The sequence below is a fragment of the Gorilla gorilla genome, chromosome 5 (genome assembly GCF_029281585.2).
Source record: "Gorilla gorilla gorilla isolate KB3781 chromosome 5, NHGRI_mGorGor1-v2.1_pri, whole genome shotgun sequence".
NCBI lineage: Eukaryota > Metazoa > Chordata > Mammalia > Primates > Hominidae > Gorilla > Gorilla gorilla.
This window is the reverse complement of record NC_073229.2, coordinates 75,405,488-75,429,241: the sequence shown is the minus strand read 5'-3', so window position 1 is coordinate 75,429,241 and position 23,754 is coordinate 75,405,488. Positions and strand designations below refer to the sequence as shown.

General features: G+C 37.5%; 1 protein-coding gene across 7 annotated transcripts in view; it reads right to left on the bottom strand.

The window, feature by feature from the left end:
• The window catches only part of PRIM2 (DNA primase subunit 2), a 424,713-nt gene that overhangs the window by 7,367 nt on the left and 393,592 nt on the right, over positions 1 to 23,754 (bottom strand). For all 7 annotated transcript variants that reach the window (XM_063707683.1, XM_055391887.1, XM_055391888.1 and 4 more), the window contains one exon: positions 6,962 to 7,030. In XM_063707683.1, the coding sequence (XP_063563753.1) occupies positions 6,962 to 7,030 (69 nt within the window). The remainder of the gene's footprint in view (positions 1 to 6,961; positions 7,031 to 23,754) is intronic.

The window sequence follows — 23,754 nt, the reverse complement described above, 5'->3', positions numbered from 1 at the left end:
TAGTCATTCAGGAGCAGACTGTTCAGTTTCCATGTAGTTGTGCGGTTTTGAGTGAGTTTCTTAATCTTGAGTTCTAATTTGATTGCACTGCGGTCTGAGAGACAGTTTGTTAAGATTTCCATTCTTTTGCATATGCTGAGGAGTGTTTTACTTCTAATTATGTGGTCAATTTTAGAATAAGTGCAATGTGGTGCTGAGAAGAATGTATATTCTGTTGATTTGGGGTGGAGAGTTCTGTAGATGTCTATTAGGTCCACTTGGTCCAGAGCTGAGTTGAAGTCCAGAATATCCTTGTTAATTTTCTGTCTCGTTGATCTAATATTGACAGTGGGGTGTTAACGTCTCCCACTATTATTGTGTGGGAGTCTACGTCTCTTTGTATGTCTCTAAGAACTCGCTTTATGAATCTGGGCACTCCTGTATTGGGGTGTATATATATTTAGGAGAGTTAGCTCTTCTTTTTGCATTGATCCCTTTACCATTATGTAATGCCCTTCTCTCTTTTGATCTTTGTTGGTTTTAAGTCTGTTTTATCAGAGACTAGGATTGCAATCCCTGCTTTTTTTTTTTTTTTTTTTTTTGCTTTCTGTTTGCTTGGTAAATATTCCTCCATCCCTTTATTTTGAGCCTATGTGTGTCTTTGCCTGTGAAATGGTCTCCTGAATACAGCACACCGATGAGTCTTGACTCTTCATCCAATTTGCCAGTCTGTGTCTTTTAACTGGGGCATTTAGCCTCTTTACATTTCAAGTTAATATTGTTATGTGTGAATCTGACCCTGTCCTTATGATGCTAGCTGGTTATTTTGCCCATTAGTTGATGCAATTTCTTTATAGTGTCGATAGTCTTTAGAATTTGATATGTTTTTGCAGTTGCTCGTACCAGTTGTTCCTTTCCATGTTTAGTGCCTCCATTAGGAGCTCTTGTAAGGCAGGCCTAGTGGTGACAAAATCTCTCAGCATTTGCTTGTCTGTAAAGGATTTTATTTCTCCTTCACTTATGAAGGTTAGTTTGGCTGCATATGAAATTCTGGGTTGAAAATTCCTTTCTTTAAGAATGTTGTATATTGGCTCCCACTCTTATTCTGGCTTGTAGGGTTTCTGCAGAGAGATCTGCTGTTAGTCTGATGGGTTTCCCTTTGTGGGTAACCTGACCTTTCTCTCTGGCTGCCCTTAATATTTTTTCCTTCATTTCAACCTTGGTGAATCTGACAATTATGTGTCTTGGGGCTGTTCTTCTTGAGGAGTATCTTTGTGGTGTTCTCTGCATTTCCTGAATTTGAATGTTGGCCTGTCTTGCTAGGTTGGGGAAGTTCTCCTGTATTATATCCTGAAGTGTTTTCCAACTTAGTTCCATTCTCCCGGTCACTTTCAGGTACACCAATCAAACATAGGTTTGGTCTTTTCACATAGTCCCCTATTTCTTGGAGGCTTTGTTCATTCCTTTTCATTCTTTTTTCTCTAATCTCGTCTTCTTGCTTTATTTCATTAAGTTAATCTTCAATCTCTGATATCTGTTCTTCCGCTTGTCAATTCGACTACGGATACTTGTGTATGCTTCATGAAGTTCTCTTGCTGTGTTATTCAGTTCCATCAGGTCATTTATGTTCTCTAAACTGGTTATTCTAGTTAGCATTTCCTCTAACTTTTTTTCAAGGTTCTTAGCTTCCTTGCATTGGGTTAGAACATGCTCCTTTAGCTCGGAGGAGGTTGTTATTACCCACCTTCTGAAGCCTACTTCTGGCAATTTGTCAAACTCATTCTCCATCTGGTTTTATTCCCTTGCTGGTGAGGAGTTGTGATCCTTTGGAGGAGAAGAGATATTCTGATTTTTGGAATTTTCAGCCTTTTTGCGCTGGTTTCTCCCAGTCTTTGTGGATTTATCTACCTTTGGTCTTTGATGTTGGTGAACTTTGCATGGGGTTTCTGAGTGGATGTCCTTTTTATTGATGTTGAAGGTATTCCTTTCTGTTTGTTAATTTTCCTTCTGACAGTTAGACCCTTCTGCTGCAGGTCTGCTGGAGTTTGTTGGAGGTCCACTCCAGACCCTGTCTGCCTGTGTATCACCAGTGGAGGCTGCAGAACAGCAAAGATTGTGCCCTGTTCCTTCCTCTGGAAGCTTCGTCCCAGAGGGGCACCCACCAGATGCCAGCCGGAGCTCTCCTGTATGAGATGTCTGTCGGCCCCTGCTGGGAGGTGTCTCCCAGTTAGGAGACATGGTGGTCAGGGACCCACTTGAGGAGGCAGTCCCTTAACAGAGCTCGAATGCTAGGCTGGGAGATCTGCTGCTCTCTTTAGAGCTGGCAGGCAAGAACATTTAAGTCTGCTGAAGCTGCACCCACAGCTGCCCCTTCCCCCATGTGCTCCATCCCAGGGAGATGGGGATTTTATCTATAAGCCCCTGACTGGGGCTGCTGCCTTTTTTTCAGAGATAATTAATCTTTTTTTATTAACCACTAAAACAGTGCCAAGGGCCTTGAAGTGAGGATTTGTGCCATGGCTCTGTGATGCTGTTTCTCCTTTTTCTTGATCTGCAATTGTCCTTAACTCATTTTGTGATGCTCTTTGTGATCTACTAAGTTGCTTGATAGCAAAATGAAATTATGAAGTTTCCTTTTTATAGAATTCTATTTTCTTCTAGGAGGGGTTCTTTGTGTTCTGTTTCTTTCACTTTGATTTTTAAGGGAAGTGTATATGGCTGTTTCCTTTTGTCTTGTTTAGGAAAATAAACTTAGGGGGTTTTTTGTATGTGGGGGGAAGGGGAAGAGCATAAACTAAACAGAATGGAAATCTTCACTTTCAAATTAAATTAGGAAAACGAATAGAGAAATAGAGGTATCCACATCTAAATCCTCCATTTCACTTATTTCTTCTCAAGTCAGCAGCTATTTCCTTTACTCTGTTTGGAAATATTAAGTGAGCATTTTCATGACTTTGTCTACTGTGACTCTTTTGTTTCTTTCCTTGCCTGTTTTCTTTTTTGGTTACTATTGGTGATGTTTTTCTTTGTGGTTGATGATTTAAAAAATTATGTTTTGTGCATTATTTTATGTATTGAGATGGGAAAATTCTGTGAAGCATTTGCATTCTACCACACTAGCTTGGTCCTAGTGTTTCAGGTCCAAAGTCCTGTAAAGGATCTGAAACAAATTTAGGAGTCTAGAGGAAGGTGGGTGGAGTGGAGGCCTTTAGAGGATACATTATAAATTTTAGATTTCATCTTAAGAGAAATAGGAAGCCATTGAAAGTTTTAAAAAGCAGGTTCCTGAAATGATCAGATTCCTCTATTTTAAAGGTCACTCCAGCAGCTGTGTGGAGGAGAAAGAATTGGAATGGGGCATGTGTAGATGCTGGGAAACAAGTTAGGAAGCTATTGCAGTGATCCAAGTGAGAAGATGGTGGCTTCTAGTCCAGCATTCTAACTGATATCCATAATGATGACCCTGAGTTATTATAAAAGGGCTTAATTGTATCACATATATCCTGTTTAAGATTGCAGGAAAATGTGTGATAAGTTTTAATAAGATTTCTCTAGAGATTTATATGGTGGGGAAAAATTATGCTCAGCCATTTGGAAAATAAGTACCCACAGTTACTCAGTGTCCAAAGAGGTCTACCTCTGAAAACATTATTTTCTATTAAAATTCTGTGGTTAATCTACACATGACCTAGTGTTTTCATTTATACATGGAACATGCAGAAAGTAAAGAATATACTATTAGTATAAAATTATTTTAAACATTGACCCTAAAAATACAGAGGAAAACAGGTTTCAAGCAGGCCAGCTTTTAACATCTACTAAATGAATCTCAAACATTTGCTTGGAATCAGCACATTCTGCACACAATGACCTTCACACAAACATGGGTCTCATATTTCTGCCACTGCAAATGTAGATTTTGAAGGAATGAAAGCAATATTGTTTTACCTATGGGATATTTGGGTTTTAATCAAGAGGTTTTGCAATGACAGCTTATAATGAGGCAGCTGGTATTACCAAAAAAGCCATATGGAACTATCATAGTGCTGCTGCAAATGGTATCAATTAACTGGTTTATTTTCAAAACTTCCATTTAAGTAAGTTTGATCACAGAGGCCTTGGGAAAATAAACATAGGATTTTATTTGGGGGAGGGGTAGGATGGCAGAAACCTGACCGTAAAAATAGATTCTTTTTTAAATTAAATTAGAAAAAATATAAATGAAGGAGGATATTCACATCTAAAAGTCCACAGTGAGAGATCTAGTGAATACAAACAGCCTTTTTGTTTTGTTGATTTAAGTGTGGTTTAAGTTAGTTAGACTATTTTTATATGTGAAGCGGTTTAGATATATGTCTTTCCAAAATCTTCATTAATCTAAAGCAAGTTTTAAAAATTGGCAATAGTGGCAATACTTGAGGGAATAATCAATAGGAGAGATATTACAAAAGCAGATTTGAAAAATAAAAACCACTCCTTACTTTTTGGTGATTATGCCAAAAACTCAATGTTTAAATCTAATTTTCATATCTTATTTTTATAAAAAGAGGTTGGATAATAGACCTCACTTGTGAAAATTCTGAGGCCTCTTAATTAAAAGCATCCACAAATGATTAAAGAACAATAGGAAATTAAAACTCTCAAGCAGAGCAACCAAATTAAAGAATGCAGTCTCCGAGAGAGTGAGTCATATAAATCTGGCGTTGCCAAACATGGCTTATCTGGCGAGATTCCTAGTGTGATAAAACTAATGAGATTTTGTTGTTGCTATTTTCTTGATGTTTACTCCTTGAGTTTTGTTTTAAAAAAAGCTTTTAAATAAGAATAATACTTTCAAAAGTTAGGTATAGAAGAATGAGGACAGGACCCACAACAGACTGGGGCTCTAGCTCCAGATCTTCCATTAATCAATTACAGCATGTAAGGCAAGTTAGAGTCCCTACCTGTTTACCATGCTATGAAGATAAACAGGAAAATGCCAATTACCTCTGCTGTCATTATCACAAATTTAGTACCAAATATCATAGGACAGTACAGTCATAGTTATGCTCACAAGCTTTAGATGAGTTAGACAGCTTGAATTTAAATCTAAGTTCTATCCCCTATAAGTAGTGTGACCCCACACAGATTGTTTAACTTCTCTAAGTTTTATTCATAGACAGGGAAATATACATATAGTATCTTGCTGTCATGTCAATCAAAAGAGCTAATGCGTTCAAAAATTTTAGTGCTGTGCCTGGTATACATTAAGGCAGGGGTTCCCAACCCAGTCCGCAGCCTGTTAGGAATTGGGCCTCACAGCAGGAGGTGAGCAGTGGGTGAGTGAGTGGAGCTTCATCTGTATTTACAGCCACTCCCCATCACTTGCATCACTGCCTGAGTTCCACCTCCTGTCAGATCAGCAGTGGCCTTAGATTCTCATGGGGGTATGAACCCTATTGTGAACCCCACATGCAAGGGATCTAGGTTGCGTGCTTCTCGTGATTATCTAATGTGCCCTCCTACCAGCCTGTTTAACCATGGAAAAATTGTCTTACATGAAACTGGTCCCTGGTGCCAAAAAGGTTGGGGACTGCTGCATTAAGGGTTCCATAGATATTGGCTGGTATTACTATTATTATTTTAATTATTATTGGTAATATTATAAAATATCTTTTTCCTATGAGATATTTTATCAAGTAAGAAATTCTGCAATTATATAACCATAATAGAAAAACTACTTTGTAACAACCAAATAAAAAACATAAAAATAATTGTAAAACTTTAGCATGGTAGCTGATGATGATTTCAACAAATGCAACTTCCTTTTTGGGAGGGTCATGGATCTTTAATAAATAACATGGACTCTGGAAAAATACACATATGTACTTAGAGACAAAATGTTTCAAGAAGTACAAAGATCTCCAAAGTCCGTTCTTGGATGTCTTTCCCAGGTTAGAAATCCAGGCTCAGGATCAGTGGATGCAAACCAGGGGCCAGAGGACTGAATTGGACTTGGAGATGTGTTTTGTTGGCCTGCAGAGGGCCTCACAATTTGTCAGTGTGAATGCCTCTAATAGGGCAAACATGTTTAGTGCACCATAATTCTGCCGTACTCTGTGGTGCTAATCTCAGGCAGCTTCACTTTTTTGGGCTCTATGCCCAATCTCTGTAGGCCTCTGAGTTTGTGACATTGGCTTTACACACTTCAAAATCTATTCTGTGCCAGACTGGGTCATTCCACTCTTACTCTAATAATCAAGCAGGCTTTTTTGTACTAAGGAAGCTGGCAAGATAAAAACCAAACACGTTTCCCTGACTCGTGTATAGTTAGGGGTCCACATGCAATCTAGGTTTTGCCATGCAGATAAGTATGAGACTTGGGAAGTGGATTACAGTAACATCAGGTGGCAGCCACAAGTACAAGGATCAGATTTTCTGCATGGAAGATGGCAAGAGCCTTGGTTCTTCTAGGCAGCTGTGGCAAAGATTCCAGATCTAGTCTAGAGGTTGGCAAATCAAGGCCCGTGGGTCAAACTGGGTCTACTACCTAATTTTATCAATAGAGTTCTATTGGATCAACAGTCATACCTGTTCATTTGCATATTTTCACCAGCTGCTTTTGCACTACAACAGTAGAGTTGAGTAGCTGTGACGCAGACCATATGGACCATGAAGCCTACAATTTTTACACTCTGGCTCTTTACAGAAAAACTTTATTGACCCTTGGTCTCATCCCTAGATATGGAGTGGTGGGTGACAGCTGTAGTAAAGATTTTCTCATGATGTAGCTTCTCCTAGTTACAAAATAGTCCTGGTTCTGCAGCATCCAAGCTTAGTTGTCTGGTTGTTCAATAAATGCTGTAAGTTACTTAATACCATGCAATCCCCTTTTCTGCTGAAAATAGCTAGAGTGGTTTCCATTGCTGCAACTAAAAACCCTGAATGTGACACAGTAACAAAAGACAAATAATTAGGTTATAAAGTTAAAAAAAATACTTACATTGTGTATCATCTCAAAGTATTTTTGACAGGCTACCTGGTAATGTGTCCCCTTTACTAAATCCAAAATCTAAAACGAATGAGGAAAAAGAGAAATAAAAATTAGAAATTAAGTTTTCTTCTAAACCACTGTAGCTCACAGTTGTTGGCCTTTTCATAATCTTCATTCCAGACAGGAAATGCAATAAATCATGTAGCATGTTGTACTTCTGCAGCCTGGACACTGTGATAATTCTGACATTACACAGTAGTGGTTAAGGTCAGCATTAAACCACAGATGACAAGAGACAGTGATCTTTTTGACCTACCAACTGTACATTTTAGTAACTTTACCTCAACAGCAAGATGAAAATGGATCCTGGTATGATGACTTTGACAGTTATTGTCAGAACATCATATTGCAACATCTCTCCGAAAACTGTAGATAGAAATCTAGTAATCTAATGGTTGGTGCATGAAGCAATCAAGTATACTATTTAGATATTTATTTTCCAAATTAATGGTTTATACAGATACAGCATAAAATACTGCTGTGTGCCCATCAGGAAAATTTAATGTAAACCCTTTTGGACAAGTATCTGTGAAGAGGGAATGCTTTTACCTTCAGTCAGATTTGTCCTTTTTGAAATGAAGTTATTTCTAGCAAAGCTCAGCAGAATATGAGAGTGAATAGCCTATTCTGAACACCTGTTAGGAACATCATCCTATCTTTTGTAAATACAATTTGCTTTCCAATTCTACTTCTTGTAATCTCTTCAGAGCGGTGCAAACTCCCATCCTTATCAGCAGACTGCAATGCCAGTTGAAATTTGTAAAGTTTCATTGACTCCCCCAAGCCCTCAAATAAATAAAACACATATTTGGCCTATTTATCAAATGCAGTAAAATGCTGGAATTAAGAGATAACCTCAAATGAATGGAAACATAATTCTGGAGAAATGTTAATTTCTATTCCTTTTTTATGTTTTAAAAGGCTGATCTTCCTGTCACAAAAAGAAATGAACATGGGGTCTCAAATTCTTGCTATCCTCATTATTGAATATAGCTCAATGTCATTTGACAGATACACACAAAAAAATTACAGTTACAGAACAGGCATTATAAAATACTGACAAGAATGTGCTTCAAAAATTGTTTTTCTCTGATTGTCTTATAGATTACATTTCTGAATTTCGTGTCACCTTTTATTAAATCATATATGAAAGACCTGTGTAAATGCCAGCCAACCACAGAGGCCAGGTTTCTGCCAGTCTGACTATTTGGCCTGTCTACTTTTCTTGAATTATTAGAGCAAAATATGAAAAATCAATTTAAAATGAGACTTTCTTCATTTTTAAATTTATTCTGCAAGTTTTCCAAGTAACTAACACTGAGTTCATGTTGTCTGATGCTCTTCACACAGATTTTCAAATTGTGATGGATAAACTTGCAAATAATTACTGACAAACATCTATAATAATATATTAATATCTGAATTAGAATTTTGGAGAAGTAAAGACTTCAAACATAAATTTAAGCTTTAGATGATCCCATAAATTACCTGAAGAAGAAATGGATTCACAGAAATAAAAAAGCTCAACCATATAAAAAGTAAATATGTAACATGATATACATACATACATACAATCTAGTACGTATATGTTTGGGAAACATGCTATGAAGAAATAATAAATCATATTAATAAAAAATTTAGTTGGGTAATCCACACGTGTAAAAAACTTACTAAAGAAAACTGACATAAAAGCCACAGAATGTGAGAAAAACAGATGTATTGCAAATTTTAGGTTCAATTTTTAGGGTCCATAAAAATATTAAATTTAAATTAATCACACTACAATCTTCCCCTGACCTGACCCCACTCACAGAGAGGGCTCTTCCTTAACAAAAATAATTTACTTTTATTTTTGTTTTATTTTATTAGGATGAATTTTTATTTAAAATCTGCTTGCAAATCTATAAACAAGTCATTCAACTATGATCAGGATAGCTTAAAGAACTTTAATCATGTCCCAGCATATTTGAGATAGATGAAGGTTTCTATAAATAAGTAAAGGTGTGATGAGAAGAAAAGGCAATAGAGGTTTTTGAGGTAAACAAGTATTATTGGTAGATACTTTTATCTTCACTTCAGAAATGAGGAAATATATTAAAATTGGAGTATCTGTCTCCTGAGGGTGAGGGCCATTAACTGCCGAAAGAATTTTAAAAATCACATACAAATTAATAATCTTTCTTTTAAAGGAAGATAACTTACATGCTTTTAAAATTAAGGTAGAAAACATAAAACATTACTCCAAAAAATCCAACTAATGAATATATAGTTTCATTTCAGATTATGATCTATATTACAGAGATATAGGAAAAGAAAAGATGGACCAAGGAATGAAGTTTGACTTTTTCTCTGAGTAAAATGGGGATCTAATACAATATTCTATGTGCAGGACTAAAGTGAACTGACATTTACAGAGGGTTCATTTTTGCCTGCTGTGCTGGGAACAGATTGGAAAGGACAGAGGTAGAAACAGGGAGCTCATTACAGGAATTCAGGGAATAGATGGTAGATCCATGGACCAGGGTGGCAATATCAGTGGCGATGGTAAGTGGTCAGATTTGGAGACAGGAGCATTTCCCACTTAATGGCTATAAAATATTTCTAAAATCAGATGTTCTGCATGAAAATACTCAAGAGGAACCTGTCCTCCAATGTCTTAAAATAATGCATGAGATACCACTCAACCCCTTCCCCTGCCAACTGATTTCCTAAATAACTAGTTCTAAAACTCGGGAAAATGCCAATATGAAAAACAAACCTATCATATAAAATAAATATAAAATACCCAAAATATCACGCAGTAGCCACTAAACAATATGATTAACAAACAGATATTTTCTGTGTAGAAACAGCAGTATGATACCTCATGTCTCTTAGAGTTAGGACTTCTTAGATGCACACTTTGCGGACATCAAAATCTTCCCAAGTGATTCTGATGTTCTAGAATTTGTATATGGACTGCAACCTGAGACTTCTTCTGCACTTTGTTTTGTTAAATTTTTCCAATATGAACATCACCACTAAGCACTGTATTAAGATATTCTGCAGGTAACTCTATTTTGATGTTGATACTAATACAACTTGCTGAGGGGGTTGGATGACTCCAAGGCAGGAAATACAAACTAAAAATCAGGTGAAGGAAATGAAGCATTAAGGTATGACCAAGACACTACAATTCAGCTTATGATATAGGATCAAAATTACAAACCTGGCAAACACCAAAATCCAAGAACAGATGCCTAAGGTACACTGCGTGAAACAGAATTTAGGGTCAAATTTCCACAAGATACTTATGCACCATGGAGTACTATGCAGCCACAAAAAAAGAACAAAATCATGTCCTTTATGGCAACACAGATGCAGCTGAAGGCCATTATCCTAAGCAAATTAATGCAGAAAAAAAAAATCAAATACCACATGTTCTCACTTACAGTGGGAGCTAAACATTGGTTATACATGGTCACAAAAAAGGCAACAATAAACACTGGGGATTCTAAAACTGGGGGGAGGGAGACAAGAGTTGAAAAGCTACCTATCAGGTACTATGTTCACTACTTGGGCAATGGGATCATTAGAAGCCCAAGCCTCAGCATCATGCAATATACCCATGTAATAAACTTGCACATGTGCCCCCCTGAATCTAAAATAAAAATTTTTAAAAACGTATTAAGAAAAAACTGAAATACTCCACAAAGTAATGAAGATGTTGTTAGGCAAGAGTACTTTTTGCCTGTGTTTGTTTCTGCAGCATAGCTTCTGAAAGCCCAGACCTCCATCCTCACAAGCTGGTCTTGGCTCCTAAAAAGATAGCTTCCCAAGATGGCAGGCCAGGACTGCCCAGAGTGAGGGTCAGAAATAGAATAGGTCAGGAAAACACATACTACATAGAGGTGGAAACCCATCAAGAGGAAGAAATATAATGAAGAGACAAAAAACAAGAATAGGAAGAAAAATGTGGAAAGCCAGAGAAATGGGATAAGTAAATGGAGTCCATGGCTTGCTATTTATGTGGCTTGTAAGCATCAAAGTCTAACCCACAGCTCACAAAAGATGTTTCAATGAGCATTGACACTAACTCTCCAGTTTTCATGTTCCATTCTGAAAGAACCAGAGCACCTTATGAGGTCCTCTTGCATATTGCAATAATACCAAAGAACAGTTTTCCAAAGGTCAGAGGAAACCAAATCAAGGGTCCATTCTGATGCTGGGGCCAGAAGTTTCCTAAATCTGTTTTAGAAAAATATCAAACATTTTGAACAATCATATCAAAGACATTTAAAAACACAATTTTTATTTGAAGAAAAAACTCATATAAAGATCTGAGAATATTATACAAATGGCAGTATGACTTAGTTTTTAATGGCAGTATTTCCAGATAAAGTACAAAATGTCAAGTGTAACAATCCACTTACTGTTCTAATCTAGTTCGTCAGTAATCAAAAGGCTAAGGAAAAGTGAGTAGTGGACAGGCACGGTGGCTCACACCTGTAATCCCAGCACTTTGGGAGTCCAAGGCAGGTGGATCATGAGGTCAGGAGTTCAAGACCAGCCTGGCCAACATGGGGAAACCCCATGTCTACTAAAAATGCAAAAATTAGCTGGGTGTGGTGGTGCGTGTCTGTAATCCCAGCTACTCAGGAGGCTGAGGCAGGAGAATCGCTTGAACCCGGGATGTGGAGGTTACAGTGAGCCAAGATTGCAACCCTACACTCCAGCCTGGGTGACAGAGCAAGACTCCATCTCAGAAAAAAACAAAACAAAGAAAGAAAAAGTGAGTAGCAATGACATCAAACTACAATATTTTGGTAATTCGTATTTTAAACTCTATATATTTTTAAACTTTTTTTTTTTTTTGAGACAGAGTCTCACTCTGTCACCCAGGCTGGAGGGCAGTGGCGCAATCTCGGCTCACTACAACCTCCACCTCCTGGGTTCAAGTGATTCTCCTGCCTCAGCTCTCAAGTAGCCAGGATTACAGATGCGCACCATAACACCCAGCTAATTTTTGAATTTTTAATAGAGATGGGGTTTTGCCATGTTGGCCAGACTGTTCTTAAACTCCTGGCCTCAAGCAACCCACCAGCCTTGGTCTCCAAAAGTGCTAGGATTAGAGGTGTGAGCCACCATGCCTGGCCTCTGTTTTTAACTATTCTCTATCAGTTGAATAAAGTCCACCAGTAAGAATATTACAGTTTTTAAAAATAGGCTGGGTGTGGTGGCTCACACCTGTAATCCCAGCACTTTGGGAGGCCAGGGCAGGTGGATTGCTTAAGTCCAGGAGTTCAAGACCAGCCTAGGCAACACGGAGAAACCCTGTCTCTAATAAAAATACAAAAAATTAGCCAGGCATGGTGGCACATGCCTGTAGTCCCAGCTACTTGGGGGGCTGAAGCGGGAGGTTCGCTTGAGTCGGGGAGGTCGAGGCTGCAGTGAGTCCTGACCATGCCACTGCACTCCAGCCTGGGTGACAGAATGAGACCCTGTCTTTAAAAAAAAAAAAAAAAAAAAAGGCAATGCAGTTTTCATCTTCACAAAAAGTTCATATTTGTATTTGCTAAAAGCATTAATTATACTTCATCTACTATTTCATCCTCAAGATGAATTACTGATTTTTTTTTTTTTCTGTAAGAGAATTCTAGTAAAGCACCTCACCAAAGACATCTTTGCAGTTGAGGAGCAAAAAGCAAATAAGGTGATATTTTTCTGATTTAATCAGTGATGGAACATAGATGATACAGAACACTGGTGGGAAATGCTATAGGTATGTCTATTTATAACACATACATATACAAAAATAGAACTCTTCTTTTTATACACACACAACATTTTATAACTTTGAGCCACATTTCCTCCCTCTTCCTAATACTCTTAATATTTCCAGCCAGCTGCAAATTCCTCTCTCTCTTTTGCTTCAATGCCTGCCAACGAGGTTCAGATGATTACCTGGCAGCAGAATGCAGCCACCTGCCCATCTTTGCCTTTGGTGAGCAGAGCGCTGTACAGCTAGGCATGCTGTACTCACCAATTAGATATGTGGCTAATCTAATTCAAGGTCATGTTTTGTCTTATTTAAAAGTGATAACAAGCTTGCTTCTTCCTAAAAAACTCAATCTTTCAAAACTAGACTGGGCTGATATTTTTCCGCTCCATTTCTAACCTTCCCATATTTCAAAGGTGAAAGAAAAATGTGGTGGAGATGCCAAGTCTTGCAAATTTTTGAACATACGACTTTGCTCCCATTTCTCATACACTCAGCACAGCTTAGCCTGCTGCTGCCTTGCTGTGACCTTCACTGACTGGCAGATCAGGGCCAAGTTTCCCTCTCTTGAAGATGTACTTTCATTTCTTTAAAACATTATATGTCAAGAATTTTTCTGACTCTTTATTATCTATAAACAAAGTTATCTGAGTCAATTCTACCTCCAAATGTCATTAAAATCTACCCTTTTCTCTCCATTTTTGAAGCCTTCATCATTCTCTTTTTTATTGGAAAGCTTCTTGATTTATACTTTCTTCACTCAAGATAGCTGCCACATTGCCACAAGAGTACCTTTTCTAAAAGCCAAATCTAATCCTGGCATGGCTGGGGCACAAACTTTTCATCATGATTCAAAGGCTCCTACCCTGTCCTACCTGGCCACTGGATCCTCATATTCTGGTCCAGCTTCTCCTGCAATGTGCTCTTTGGAACTTTAGCTCACATAATCCTAGTGATGATCGGGGGTTTTCTTGTCTAATAACTTGTTTAACTGGCTTTAATCGACAATTACATAAGTTTCTTTATGGCAGAACTTAATAGGGTAACGTTTCTCAAACTAATTTGTCCCCAGAATCCATTTTTCATAGATCTCTCAGCACTAGGGTTCCTCAAAACACACCAAACAACCTTATTTAAATTAATAGAGTCACCTCCACAGTCTCATTCTTCTCTCTTATCCTGCCATAGTTTTATTTCACCACACTTACTTGTTTATCTGCGATATATGGTTTGGCTCTATCCTCACCCAAATCTCATCTTGAACTGTAGCTCTCATAATTCCCACGTGTCATGGGAGGGACCTGGTGGGAGATAATTGAATCATGTGGGCGGTTTCCCCCATACTGTTCGCGTGGTAGTGAGTAAGTCTCACGAGATCTGATGATGGTTTTGTAGGGGAAACCCCTTTCACTTGGATCTCATTGTCTCTCTTGTCTGCTGCTATGTAAGACGTGCCTCTCACCTTCCACCATGATTGTGAGGCCTTCTATGCCACATGGAACTGTGAGTCCATTAAACCTTTTTTTCTTTATAAAGTACCAAGTCTTGGGCATGTCTTTATCAGCAGTATGAAAACAGACTAATACAGTCTGTCTCCCTACTGGAATATCAGCTCCATGAAGGTAGAAGTCTCACTAGTTTTAGTCATCATTATATTCCCAATGTCTTAAACAGTAAATGGAATACAATCCTCACGCAATTATTATCTGTTGATGTTGAATGAATGCTGCTCCTTTTGCCTAATCTGCCTTACAGCAGGCACAGGGGAACTCCTACTCAACTTTCAAACCCAATTAAAGTGTCACTTCTTATATGAAGCATTCTCTTCTGCTCCCTCTTCAACAGAAGATCTTTCCCCTCTGGCACTTTGAATATATTTTTATAAAAGCATTTAGCATACTTTATAATAGTTAATTATTAAAGCATTTATCATACTCTATTGTAGTTAGGTACCAATAAAAGGATTGTTGAGAAGCAATTTAAACTGCTACCCAAAATACTGATTTTCTTAGTGCACATTAATACCAACATTTTGGATTAAAGGATTTAAGCTCTTAGGGAACATTAACAACTAAGTACACTTAGAAAGCAAGGAGGGAAGGAAAGAGAAGGAAGAAGAGAGGAAAGATAATGAGGGGAAGGGAGGACAAACGAGAAGACACATGTAAAGCCTGCTTAGAGATACGGAGAAACGTATTGTCAACCTCAGTTCCATGGTTCAGTTACTAATTATTACTATGCTTTAAGTATTCTATTTTTTGGCCTAATATAAAACCAAGCCACTTCAGAATCACTATGCTCTATGATCTTTATGAAAATAATGAAAGATATTTATACTGATTATATAATTACTTTAGAAGATTATACTTATTAAAAGATGTATCATGTACTGATTTAATAATTACTTTAGATTGTTTATTAAAAGATGTATCATATCTCCTGGATATGCTATTGAAAACAGAAGCTAATGTTAAAATCTGTCACTTAAGAATTAAGAAGTAAAAATAATCATATAAATTCAGAGATAGAAACTTTAACAAGAAATACCCTGCAAATTGATGATAAACACCACCAAGAAGAATGAAATGACTCAAAGCTACCCAGTCTAAAAATCTAAACTCCTTGCTTTATGAAATAAATTTACTTAACTTTCTGGGTACCTTAAGCTTACTTCTTCAAAAGAAGCCGGGATGCCTCTGGGAGTATACTCTATAAAACTGATCAAGAAATAGAACTAAGTTAGAATAGTTTTATGACTATAGGTAGTTAGGTTTGACTTTACAAAAATATCCCAAGTGACAGTATCATATGTGACTGAATAAAATTCTTCCATAGGTATCAGTAATTTTTCATGTAATGAATACATAATAAACATAGAAAGATGTGTAACTATATAAACAGAGTATTAAATTTTAAGAAAGGATGTTTTCCATTTGAATGCAATTTTAATGAATATAAGTTTTAATTAATAGGCTTAGCTAACAATGACATATGTTACTTGACTTTCAAAGTGATTTTTCTTTGAACCACCTTGAACATTAAATCTTCAAGCAACCATTTATCTTCAGCCTATAAGAAAGGAAGGATATACACAGAAATCAAGTGTTAAAGCTAAAAGTACAACCATGGCCTGGTGACACCAATTCTAATGCTCAACTTCCCATCTTTTCCTTAATGCAGTTCTGAGTTTTACCAAGAACGTTACACATTTTCAACTACAACACTAAGAAAAGCAAAGCTAAGTGCAGCAATCAAACTACTGTTCTCAAAAATCAGAAGAGATACTCCTGAAGATGAAATAGATACAAAAGCTGCCCTTAAAAGCAGTTACTTTCCACAAAGTAATAGACAGACTGAATACTATCATCCACTGGTAAGTCCCCCTTACCTAAGAAAATCATAGTTTTTAGGTAGCTCAGATTTTTAGGAACATTAAGTAAAGAGTCATTGAAATTTATCTTTGTCATAAAATCTTCTTGACAAAGAGTTACTTTTAAGTCTTTTAAACTGTCCCGTTTGAAAGATTTCTTCATTAAAAGGCATTTGCCAGTTTTGGATTTAATATAGTCACTAACTTCTTGAGAATTTTTGACTGTGAAAAACAGAGGTTAACCAACCTCTCAAGAAGCAATAAGAGCATACATTTTTTCATATTTCATGGTTTTAATTCACTCTTAAGTTTCTCAGAGGCACCAATTAGATTTGTTTAAAAAATCATTAATAGTTGAGTGAAAATTCTAAAACACATTTCCTTCCTCTATTAAAAAAACTAAAATGAGAAATAAAAAGAGAGTTTTAAAAACATTAGTGCAGAAATACATTTGTAAATAATGTATCATTTCAATCAAAATCTTGAAAAATGAATAGCCTTATGTATACTTACTTATGGGCCAACATGTAAAAGTAAGTACTGGTTGTAATAGGTCTAACACAATTTTACAGCAGAAGCAAACATTAAAATACACTGTAGAAACAGAACCTAATCACTTGAATACTCAACATTCTCAAGTGCTCGATACTTAAAGCAGTGCTCTCAACAGAAATATGACATATCTGTAATTTTAGATTTTCTATAACCACAATTAAAACAGTAAAAATAAGCAATTACGTTCAGTAATATATTTTATTCAAAGCAATATATCTAAAATATTGTCATTTCAAAATGTAATCAATATAAAAATATTACTGAGATATTTTGTAATGCTTTTTTTCGATACTTTTATTACTCTGTGAAACTTGGTGTACATTTTACTACAGCCAGTGGTATACTGGAGCTAACACAAACTGGCTGTAATCCCAGCTACTTGGGAGGCTTAGGCAGGAAAATTGCTTGAACCCAGGAGGCAGAGGTTGCAGTGAGCCGAGATCGTGCCACTGCACTCCAGCCTGGGCGACAGAGTGAGACTCCATCTCAAAAAAGAAAGAAAGAAAGAAAAACTGTCAACCAAGATTCATAAGGAAAAAGTAAGACATTCCCAGATAAACAAATGCTGAGGGAGTCTGCTGTTAGTAGACCTGCCCAACAAGAAATGCTAGAGTAAATCCTTCAGGTAGAAAGAAAAGATCACTACAAAGTAACTCAGAGCCATTCAAAAAGAATGAACACGAGCTAAGGTAACTATATAGGTATTAAAAATCCAGTATTATTGTGTTTTTGATTTGTAACTCTTCTTTTTTCTCAAATGATTTAAAAGACAGATGCATAAAACAGTAATTGTAAGTTAATGGGCACACAATGTATAAAGATGTAATTTGTGACAACAATATGAGGGGGGGAGGGACAGAGCTATACAGAAGTGGAGTTTTTGTATATAATAGATGCTAAGTTGATATTAAAAACTGTTATACATATAAAAGGTTACAGTCCCCAGGATAACCACTAAGCAAATAACGAGAAAAAAATACATCAAAAAAAAAAGTGATGGGAATAAAAATGGTACTATGGTACTGTGGTCTGAATGTGTCCCCTCCAAAGTTCAGGTGCTGCAAATCTGCTAGTATTAAGAGGTGGAACCTTTAAGACATGATGAGGCCATGAGGGCTCATTCCTCATTAATAGAACTAAGGCCCTTATAAAGAAAAAAAGCAGCAGCAGCTTCAGGTGGCATTTGGCTAGCTTGTTCTCTTGTCCTTCTGCAATGTGAAGACTGAACAAGAAAGTCTTCATCAGATCAGAAATAGGCTCCTCAACCTTGGACTTCTCAGCCTCTATAACTGTGAGAAATAAATTTCTTTCATTTATAAATTAGCTGGTCTGTGGTATCCTGTTATAGCAGCACAAAACTGACTAAGTACACTACCAAAAAATAATTTAATGCAAAAGAAGGTACTAATGGAGAAACTGAGGGACAAAAAAGACATGACATCATTAAAAGCAATGAGCAAAATGCCTGGCATGGCAGCTCCTACCTGTAATGCTGTTGCTTTAAAGTTTGTTTCATCTGATATAAGAACAGCTACCCCTGCTTGCTTTCAGTGTCCATTTGCATGAAATGCCTTTTTCCACACCTTTACTTTAAGTTTACATGAGTCCTTATGTGTTAGGTTAGTCTCCTGAAGGCAGCAGATTGTTGGTTGATGAGTTCTTATGCATTCTGCAGTTCTGTACCTTTTAAGTGGAGCATTTAGGCCATTTACATTCAATGTTAGTATTGAAATGTGAGGTACCTTTGCATTCATCATGCTCTTGGTTGCCTCCATACTTTGGTTTTTTGTTTTTGTTTTTTAACTTGTATTTTTATTTTATAGGTCCTGTGAGATTTATGCTTTAAAGATATTCTGTTTTGATGTGTTTCCTGGATTTGTTTCAAGATTTAGAGCTCCTTTTAGCAGTTCTTCTAGTAGTGGCTTAGTAATGGCGAATTCTCTCAGCATTTGTTTGTCTGAAAACGACTGTTATCTTTCCTTCATATGTGGTGCTTAGTTTCACTGGATACAAAATTCTTGGCTGATGTTTGTTTTGTTTGAGGAGGCTGTAGATAGGGCCCTAATCCCTTCTAGCTTGTAGGGTTTCTGCTGAGAAATCTGTTGTTAATCTGTTAGGTTTTCCTTTATAGGTTACCTGGTGCTTCTGTCTCACAGCTCTTAAGATTCGTTCCTTCATCTTAACTTTGGATAACCTGATGACAATGTGCCTAGGCGAAGATCTTTTTGTAATGAATTTCTTGGGTGTTCTTTGTCTTTTTTTTGAGATGGAGTCTCACTCTGTCACCCAAGTTGGAGTGCAGTGGCATGATCTTGGCTCACTGTAACCTCAGCCTCCCAGGTTCAAGCAATTCTCCTGCCTCAGCCTCCCAAGTAGCTGGGACTACAGTTGTGTGTCACCACGCCCAGCTAATTTTTTGCATTTTTAGTAGAGACAGGGTTTCACTGTGTTAGCCAGAACGGTCTCGATCTCCTGACCTCATGATCCATCTGCCTCAGCCTCCCAAAGTGCTGGGATTACAATTGTGAGCCACCGCACCTGGCCCTGTGCTTCTTATATTTGCATGTCTAGGTCTCTAGCAAGGCTGGGGAAGTTTTCCTCAATTATTCCCCCAAATATGTTTTCTAAGCTTTTAGAATTGTCTTCTTCCTCAGGAATACCGATTATTCTTAGGTTTGGTAGTTTAACATAATCCCAAACTTCTTAGAGGCTTTGTTCATATTTTCTTATTCTTTTTTCTTTGTCTTTGTTGGATTGGGTTAATTCGAACACCTTGTCTTCAAGCTCTGAATTTCTTTCTTCTACTTGTTCAATTCTATTGCTGAGACTTTCCAGAGCATTTCGCATTTCTAAAAGTGTATCCAAAGTTTCCTGAATTTTGTATTGTTTTTTCTTTTAGCTATCTATTTCATTGAATCTTTCTCTCTTCACTTCCTGTGTCACTTTTTGAATTTCCTTGCATTGGGCTTTGCCTTTCCCTGGTTCTCCCTGATTAGCTTAATAACTAACCTATTGAATTCCTTTTCAGTTATATCAGGGATTTCTTCTTGGTTTGGATCAATTGCTGGTGAACTAGTATGATTTTTAGGGGGTGTTGATGAGCCTTGTTTGGTCATATTACCAGGGGTGGTTTTCTGGTTCCATCACATTTGGGTTAGGCTCTGTCAGAGGGAAGGTCTAGGGCTGAATGCTGTTGTTCAGATTCTAGTGCACAGGGTGTTCCCTTGATGTAGTACTCTCCCCTTTTCCTGTGGTTGTGGCTTTCTGTGAGCCGAACTGCAATAATTGTTGTCTCTCTTCTGGGTTTAACCATCCAGTGAGTCTACCTGGCACCATGCTAGTACTGGGGATTTCTGCACAGTCCTGTGATGTGAACCGTCTATGGGTCTCTCAACCACGGATACCAGTGCCTGTTCCGTTGGAGGCGGCAGAAGGTGCAATTAACTCCATGAGGGTTCTTAGTTTTGGCGATTTAATGCTCTATTTTTGTGCTGGTTGGCCTCCTGCCAAGAGGTGGCGCTTTCCAGAGAGCATCAGCAGTAGCAGTGCAGAGGGATCGGCAGTGGGTAGGGCCCTAGAATTCCCAAGATTATATGTCCTTTGTCTTCTGCTACCTGGGTGGGTAGGGAAGGACTGTCATGTGGGGGCGGGGCTAGGCGTGTCTGAGCAAAGACTCTCCTTGGGTGGGTCTTGCTGTGGCTGCTGTGGGGGACGGGGTGAGATTCCCAAGTCACTGGAGTTGTGCACCTAGGAGGATTATGGCTGCCCCTGCTGAGTCATGCAGGTTGTCAAAGAAGTGGGGGAAAGCCAGCAGTCACAGGCCTCACCCAGCTCCCATGCAAACTGAAGGGCTGGTCTCACTCCCACCATGCCCCCGACAACAGCCCCAGATCTGTCTCCAGGTGGAAGGCAGGCTTGAAAACTTGCCCGAGGCTTTCACCTCCCAGAGTATTTGGGGTGTCTCCCGGGTCCTGCAGGAGCATTCTGCTTCCTTCAGAGAGTCTGAGGGTCCTCTCAGGATTGCTGGTTTGTTCTTGCAGTCAATCTGGAGCTAAAATTCATAATTTAAGCCTCCACATGCTGCTCTGTCAGGAGCTGCAATCTAGTCCTGCGTCCCATCTGCCATGATCCCTCTTTATACACAATCTACAGATTCAGTGCAATCCGTATCAAAGTTCTAATGGCTGTTTTTGCAGAAATAAAAAAGTTGATCCTCAAATTCATATGAAATTGCAAGGAGCTCCAGATAGCCAAAATAATATTGAAAAAGAACAAAATTGGAAGATTCCATGCTTCCTGATTTCAAAACTCAATACAAGGTACAGAAATCAAAACAGTGTGGTACTGGCTGGCATAAGGACAGACATATAGACCAGTACAGTAGAAATTGAGATTCCAGAAATTATCCCATACATCTATGTCCAAATGAGTTTTGACAAGGGTGCAAGACCATCAATGGGGAAACTGTCTCTTCAAGAAATAGTGTTAGAAAACTGGATATTCACAGCAAAAGAATGAAGATAAACCCCTACATCATACCATCTACAAAAATTAACTCAAAAGGGATCAATGGCCTAAATATAAAAGCTAGAGCTATAATACTTTCATACAAAGCCATAGATGTCAATATTCACAACCTTGAATTTGACTATAGATAATTATGACACTAAAAGCACAAGTAACAAAAGAAAACAAACTTCATCAAAATTAAAATCTTTTGTCCACCAATAGACATTAAGAAGTTGTTGACAAGAAAACCTACAGAATAGGAGAACATATTTGCAAATCATATATCTATCTCATAAGAGTCTTGTATCCAAAATATATTAAGAACTCTTAAACTCAACAAAAAGACAACCCAATTCAAAAATAGACAAAGGAATTGGATAGACATTTCTTCAAAGAAGATGTACAAATGGCCAAAAAGCATATAAAAAGATGCTCAACATCATTATTCATTAGAAAAATGCAAATCAAAACCACAATGAGATATCACTGCATACTTAAAAGGATGGTGTTATGAAATGAATTGTGTCCCTCAAATAAAGATATGTTGAAGTCCTAACTCCCACTACCTAAAAATGTGATCTTATTTGGAAATAGGTTATTTACAGAGGTAATCAAAATGAGGTCATTAAGGTAAGCCCTAATCCAATATTACTGGTGTCCTCCTAAAAAGAGGAAACTAGACAAAGAATGCACAGAGCAAAGATGGTGAGAAGACATACAGGGAGGAAGCCATGTGAAAATAAAGATAGAGTTTGGAGTGATGCATCTACAAGTCAAAGATTGCCAACAAACCACCAGAAGCTGGGAAAAACATGGGAACAGATTCTCCCTCACAGCTCTCAGAAGGAATTAACCTGCCAACACCTTGACTGCTGGCTTCCAAAACTGTGAGATAAATTTTTAAAGTCACCCAGTTGGTGGAAACAACCCAGTGTCCATCAAAGGACAAATGGATAAACAAAATGTGGTACAGACATACAATGGAGTATCATTCAGCCATTCAAAAGAACAAAACACAAATGAACCTTGTAAACACGCTATATGAAGTAAGCCAGACAGTGTATGATGCTATTTTATGAAATATTCAGAATAGGTAAATCCATAGAGATAGAAAGCAGATTATTGGTTTCTAGGGGCGGCAGGAGGTGATTGTTTAATAGGTATGAGGTTTTCTTTGGGGGTGATGAAAAGGTTTGGAACTTGATAGAAATAGTAGTTGTAAAATATTGTGAATGTACTAAATGCACTGAATTGTACATTTTAAAATAGTTATTTGTATGTTATGTGACTTTCACCTCAATAAAAAAAGCAATCAGATCTTTTGAAAATGTTACCATATATAATTTACATTTTCTGAATTATTCTCATCTTTATTTCACATTTGTCAGTGTTTCAACAATGCATTATACATTTTCTTAAGTTTAGGTACATAAGAATTACCATTCACTTCACAGTGATGGCTTTCCATGAAAGAAGAAACCAAAAAGAATTTCAACTGGATTTAAAATAGAAAAATACTACAGAGAATCAGAACAATGTATTGTAAGAAACTTCAGCTTCACTGTCAGGCATAGGTGTGAATTCTGGCCTTATCATATATTAGTTCTATGGTTCTGAGCAGTTTCTTGCCTTCTCCAAACCTCAGCTTTCTCATCTATAAAATAGGGATAATGTAGTGGTGGGAATCAAATGAGATACAGTTTATTTGTGTAAAGCCTCCATCACAATGCTTTGCATAAGCAGGCCAAAAATAAAACAAACTACCGTGGCTTCAAATTGTTCTATTTCCAGAGACAGATCAAGCACACCCCTCATTACTACATAATAAGAAAGAAAAACTCTTAAGGAGTAATAGCATTCAGAGATTACAATAAAAGACGTTAACTTCATTGTGGCATATATTACAATGAACTACCACTTTTAGATTAGTCTGTAGGCAGCAATTATTGTTTATTAAGCTGTGAGAATTAAAGATATGCCACAGTGATTCAGTATAACAAAAAGACAATTTTCCTATAAACTTTATGTATTTATTGTTTGTTAATTTTTGGAGAGATGGAGTCTTGCTGTATCTTCCAGGATGGAGTACAGTGGCACAATTATAGCTCACTGTAACAATTATTAGGCTCAAGCGAGCTTCCTGCTTCAGCCTCCCAAACAGCTAGAACTACAGGTGTGCATCACCACAACTGTTATTTTTATCACTTTTTAAAAGGCAGGGTCTACCTATGTTGCCCAGGGTAGTCTCCAACTCCTAGCTTCAAGCAATCCTCTCACCTCGGCCTACCAAAGTGCTGGGATTACAGGCGTGAGCCACTGTGGCCAGCCCCAATTTTTCTATTAAAATAGGACATAGCACACCATTATAAGTCCATAAAACAAAGTACAATTTGAAAATTTCATGTGCCTCTTTCCACAATAGAAAAAACTTATTCTGAGAAACAAACCATTTAAAGCCAATGAGAGATTTTACTGTCAATATTTTGAACACATATTCTCAATTTTTTTTTTTTTTTTTTTTTGGCGACAGGGTCTCAGTCTGTGGCCCAG